The following is a 5,092-nucleotide window of genomic DNA, read 5'->3' as shown; positions in this document are numbered from 1 at the left end:
AACTCGAATTTCATATTAAAACAACAATCTCAAGCTGTGAGTTGATGCCGCTTAGGGCAAACAAGCGAGTGATTCTCCACGCAGTGTTGCGAGTTTTTTTGCATTGCAGCGCGTTGGTGGCTTAATACTGTTTGGGAATCATTGAATAACATAAACCCTACCTTATGAAGAAAAGAATGATTCATCCAGACAGGATGATGTCAAAAGCCAGCTTGCGACTCAGAATATATAGCATTTAAAGCAGAAACGATGAAAAGGCCTTGACACATTAACTTCAGTAAACAAGAAAGCGTTGGCAAATAAAGAAAACATGCAAATAACAATCGTCACTAATTAAAAGGGCGCAGCTAATGAGCAATCAACAATTACATGTCCTCTGCACGCTTTGCACGTGTGATCAATTCTACATTATGCATTTCATTTCTCCAAAAAAAGTGAAATCTTTCATCACCGTTACAATTTCTTGGCGGTGGGAACAATTTGGAAGTATGAAGAAAGTACACTTTCTTCTACTGGAGAACAGGGAAAACAGAAAATTGAAACGACGTAATCAAGTCTAAGGCAGCCTTTACTATGGCCGACTTTAGTATACTTTTTCACGGTTGACCAAAAATGCAGTCTGGAAATGAGGCCTGCTTACAAACGAACACATTGACCGGAAAACACAACCAACTAATCACCTTTGAACGAGATTTATTGTGGTGAAGATCCTCAGGCAGGAAATCAACAAGTTAAACAGAGTCTTTTTCGAGAATGTTAGCCCCGGCAAAAAAATTCAACCAGTAATTAAACAAATAAAGACGGGGGGGGGAACATAAAAACAAACGTTACACGTGTTATCATATAAAGAAAGCTGACAAGCAGCATTTATTGGAAAGACTGCTCATTAACTTTAATCTGACAATTACCAAAGTGCTTTTTCAAATTGTTATATTCGAACTTTCTTGCTCAAAAACGATAATTATATTGACAAGTTTTCAGCTGAGTTTCAAAACCCAAGAAAATTAAATTCAATGCCTCTGTCAGAACCCAACAAATCGGGGCATAACGCCAGCGAACAAAGTACGTCTGATTGGGTGAGTGAAAAATGCGAAATTTTGTGTCCAATCACGTACATGAAAAATCAAACCAATCGCAATCTTGCCTTCGAGACTCAACTGAAAACCAATGGATGAAAGTAACGAAACTCAAAAGCCATGTCACTTGCAGTCAAACTACGTCACGCGTGACAAAAGTCACTGAATGAGCCAGTGAAGACATTTCGAGATATTCATCTGAAATTAAGTGAAAAATGACTTCAGGTCACTTAAAACCCATCCATACTCGACGTAGGTTGGCGGCAAGAACCGTTTTAATCAAGCATTGCTTAGCACTCTTAAAGGAAAAAAAATTTTCCTCACATATTGTAATGAAATCCTTAACGAATCAGATGAAAGCGAAATAGGATGTTACCAAGGTGCAACTTGTAAAATCCTTTGATGATATCAAATTTAAATTGACTTCTTTTCCCATAAACCAAATGCAAATGTTACAATAATTGTTCGAACTTTTTCGAGCTGAAATCACCCTGCTCAATGTTAATTGAGCGAAAACGCTGGAAAAAGAGCAAAAAAATAACCCTCTCACGGAGCTATGTATCCCTTACTAGAGAAGAGTATTTCAAATTTAATTTTCATAATTTGCCAAGAACAGCTTGTGCCTGCCTTAAATAAAGTAAAGGCTTGGGTTAACAAATAATGTATGCCCATTAACATTCTTGGCTTTCTTGTAACTTCCACTCTTATACTTCCGTAATTTAACGCTTTAAACAGAGAAAACCTGCACATGATTTTAATAAATTTCATAAAACGGACGACAAAAGATAAAAAGAAAAAGCCTTCAAGATTTACGAGGAAAGTGTCTTGCCCATTTCGTTCTATTGGCGAGTGAATATAGCATAAAGTTTTCCGAATATTAAACAAAATCCTATTTTTCCTCACAGTTTAAGTCGGAGTGCTATTTCGAAAACAGGCCTGGTGTCCTTACGGCGTAATTCTTTTTCGTCACGCAAGTCATGAGAACAAAAACTATGCGAATTTCCAGAAAGCGAGACTATCCTGAAACATAGCGGATTATTATGGCATATTTTTGAATAGTTTCTCGGCCATGAGATATAAACAGTCCAGGACTTAAATAACAGACGGTTTTTGGCAAGAGGAGACCGGAAAAACGAGCGATAAGGTAGAATTTACACAAACAGTGTTAAAGATGGTAAACAAACCATTTTGTGGCAGTTGTAAAAATCACGATTGTGGCTGTGGTTGCTGCTGTTGTTTTTCCCACCACCATCCCCTCCCTTTACTACCGGCATCAACAATTTCCATGGGCATGTGATAGGGAGGTCCTTCCCCTCCCATGCCAATGCTTACGCCACGCCCCCGTGCCATCCCAGTGGGTACCATATCACCGGGTTTGGTTAAGATAACTGGGACTTGGCTTCCTGGTGCCTTGTCAAGACCGGATGGGACTGGTATATGGGGAACATCTGGTGTGGGCTGCAGGCCGTATGTTTGTCCATTGAACTGGACTGGTGGTGTCTGTGGCATGGGGATCATCTGGCCCGGCAATGCATGGGGGAGCATCCCTCCTTGAAGTGGCATGCCAACACCAAGACCATCACCAGCAAGGCTTTCCGTGTCATTGGCGCCATCACCGCGTCCTCGCGCTAACATGGGAATATCATTACCGCCATCGCCACCTTCGCGTACTTGACTGATGTTTGTAGATTTCTTCCTCGGCTTCACCGGTTGCTCGACATAGCCGATACTTCTATCGTAATCTTTATCCACATCAATTGCCCAAGAAACGTTTCGAACAGTGGTATTCACACCACGCCTACCCCGTGGAAAATATCCCCGGCCACGCCTATTAGGTCGCCCCATCTCAACACTGGAAGGCCCTCCAACAACAATACGCTCTTTGTCGCTGTAGCCACGCCCAGCTTTGTTACCGCCCCAACGTGCAATAGGTACTCCAGCCACCTCTAACTGGCCACCTAATCCCGACACAGGCTGTCGGCTGCTTGGACCTCGACCTCGCCTGGCATTCATTCCTCTGCCTTGCATCTGCGGTATGTTGGCTCCGGCTGGAAAGAACGCAGCATTAGGTAATGTGACACTCTGCAGCGCCGGCGGCACTGGGCCAAAGGGGAAGTGAACAGGGGTAGGTAGTAACCCATCACCATGTTGTCCAGGGAATCTCGGAACCATGTTAGTGGGCACACCGGGGGAAGTCAAGTCTGCTTGCATGCCTTCCGTAATGCACCATCTCATACGCTGAAGCTTTTCCACTCGCCCCGCCTGATAAGAAACAAGAAAACTCTAAGTTTCACAGACTATGATAAGGTTATTGTTGTCTGTTTCCGCAGGACGTTTCTAAACGAGGCGGTTGCACGACAACCACGAAATTAAACGACAGCCAAAAAAAAAAAAAGAAAGCAGAATGTTATATTCCACGATTAAAACTGTAAAACTAGATAAAAAGGAAAACGTCTTGCCGATCAGCACTCTGTAACGGTGTGCTTTGCTTCAAACATTTCCCAACAAGTTGGCAATTTTCAGGTTGTTGCAAATGTACTAGTCGATAAGGTGATAGTTGTGGTGCAAGATGCTGCAGTTGTACAGTTGTCATTGTTCAGTTGTAGGTGCTTTATTGTGAGTGTAATTGTTTAGTTGTAGTTGTTGCAGAGGAGGTGTGGTGGTTGCGTTAACGGTTTTTATTTATTTCAGGATTTGTACACAGTGCAGGTGCTAAACAATAGGACATAATGTCCCCTGCTAGGTTTAGGTAAACACCGAACCCAACCCCCTAAAATATCGCAAACCCTCCCCTTACCTCAGTGACGATACAAATCAAATTACAAATTATGATCTAAAATGTACCTAAATTATATACTAAATACAACGCTTGAAATATAATAACGAAAACCACTAGAACGTACAGGCAGAAAAAATATTTACACGGCGACATTTAGGACAGAGTACTTTAAATGAACGAAAATGATCGCCATCAAAAACATTACGAAGTCTATTAAAATAAAGCGACTTAAGTTTACGTTGAAAAGAGCCAAGAGCCTCTGATTCCTTGATATCCCTAGGTAAGCTGTTTCATAATAAGATTACTCTATTAAAGGAATTGTCACGAAAAACATATTAAGCGTATTTCCGCCGCTCAGTAGAGTTTGGGTATTCGCCCTTGTCACACGGCGGCCATATTGTCCCGGGAGACCAAACGAGCTTTGTTTTACCACGCCAAGCTTCGCAGTGGAAACCATGGGGGTGAGGCGTGGCGTGGTAAAACAAAGCTTTTTTGGTCCCCCGGGACAATATGGCTGCCGTGTGACAAGGGCAAATCCTCCCCGAGAAGTGATTCCGGGAGTGAGCGCTGGCTCATTTCCCAAAACAGCGGCTGGTAATCGAGCCCAAAACGGATTTGTCTTAAAATGCAATCCCGAGCAGGCACGGCGCATTTGACCCTCACGAAAAGAGAAATAGTTGAACTCACGAGATAGTTCTATATGCCCAGAAAGGCATTTTAAAGAAAATAAGGTCAAGATACTGTTGTCAGTAATTTAGTGGTGACGAAGCGACCCCCATAGGATAAATTACAATTTCTTAACATATAACGCGTAAGTTGCCGATGACTGACTGTGGTGCCCAGTAGTAAAAGTTGAACAGCGCTATGCTTGCGAGTGTTGTTTTAGTGATAGTGATGGTGACAGTGTTTGTAGTTGAAGTCGCTCTAGTGGTAGATATGGTGATTTTGGTTGTGGTTTCTGTAGCCGTAGTTGTTATACAGCTGTATTGTTGTCGCAGGTGTATAGACAGAATTTGTTGTAGTTGCATATACAGATAGTTGAGGTATTGCAAACCGAAAACGAAAGCTTGGTCACAGGCAGCCACTTTTGAAAACCAAACGTTTACTGCTTGAAGAAGATGGTTGGTGAAAATCAAGGTGTACTTTTAATAGACGAAGTTCGCTTTGGCCAAGAACCTTGATTTTTCAAGCCATTACTTCTACAAGAAAGGGCTAAGAAAAACACTCATACAAGTAC

The 5,092-nt window shown here is 42.1% G+C and overlaps 1 protein-coding gene across 1 annotated transcript in view; it reads right to left on the bottom strand.

The window, feature by feature from the left end:
• Positions 1–839: 839 nt before the first annotated feature.
• The window catches only part of LOC138056833 (constitutive coactivator of PPAR-gamma-like protein 1 homolog), a 16,987-nt gene continuing 12,734 nt past the window's right edge, over positions 840–5,092 (bottom strand). Inside the window, exon 7 of the mRNA XM_068902745.1 lies at positions 840–3,338. Within this exon, the coding sequence (XP_068758846.1) occupies positions 2,283–3,338 (1,056 nt within the window). The 3' untranslated portion in view covers positions 840–2,282. The remainder of the gene's footprint in view (positions 3,339–5,092) is intronic.

This window comes from Montipora capricornis, chromosome 7 (genome assembly GCF_036669925.1).
Source record: "Montipora capricornis isolate CH-2021 chromosome 7, ASM3666992v2, whole genome shotgun sequence".
NCBI lineage: Eukaryota > Metazoa > Cnidaria > Anthozoa > Scleractinia > Acroporidae > Montipora > Montipora capricornis.
Note: the sequence above shows the minus strand (reverse complement) of the source record. Positions and strands in the feature narration are given on the sequence as shown.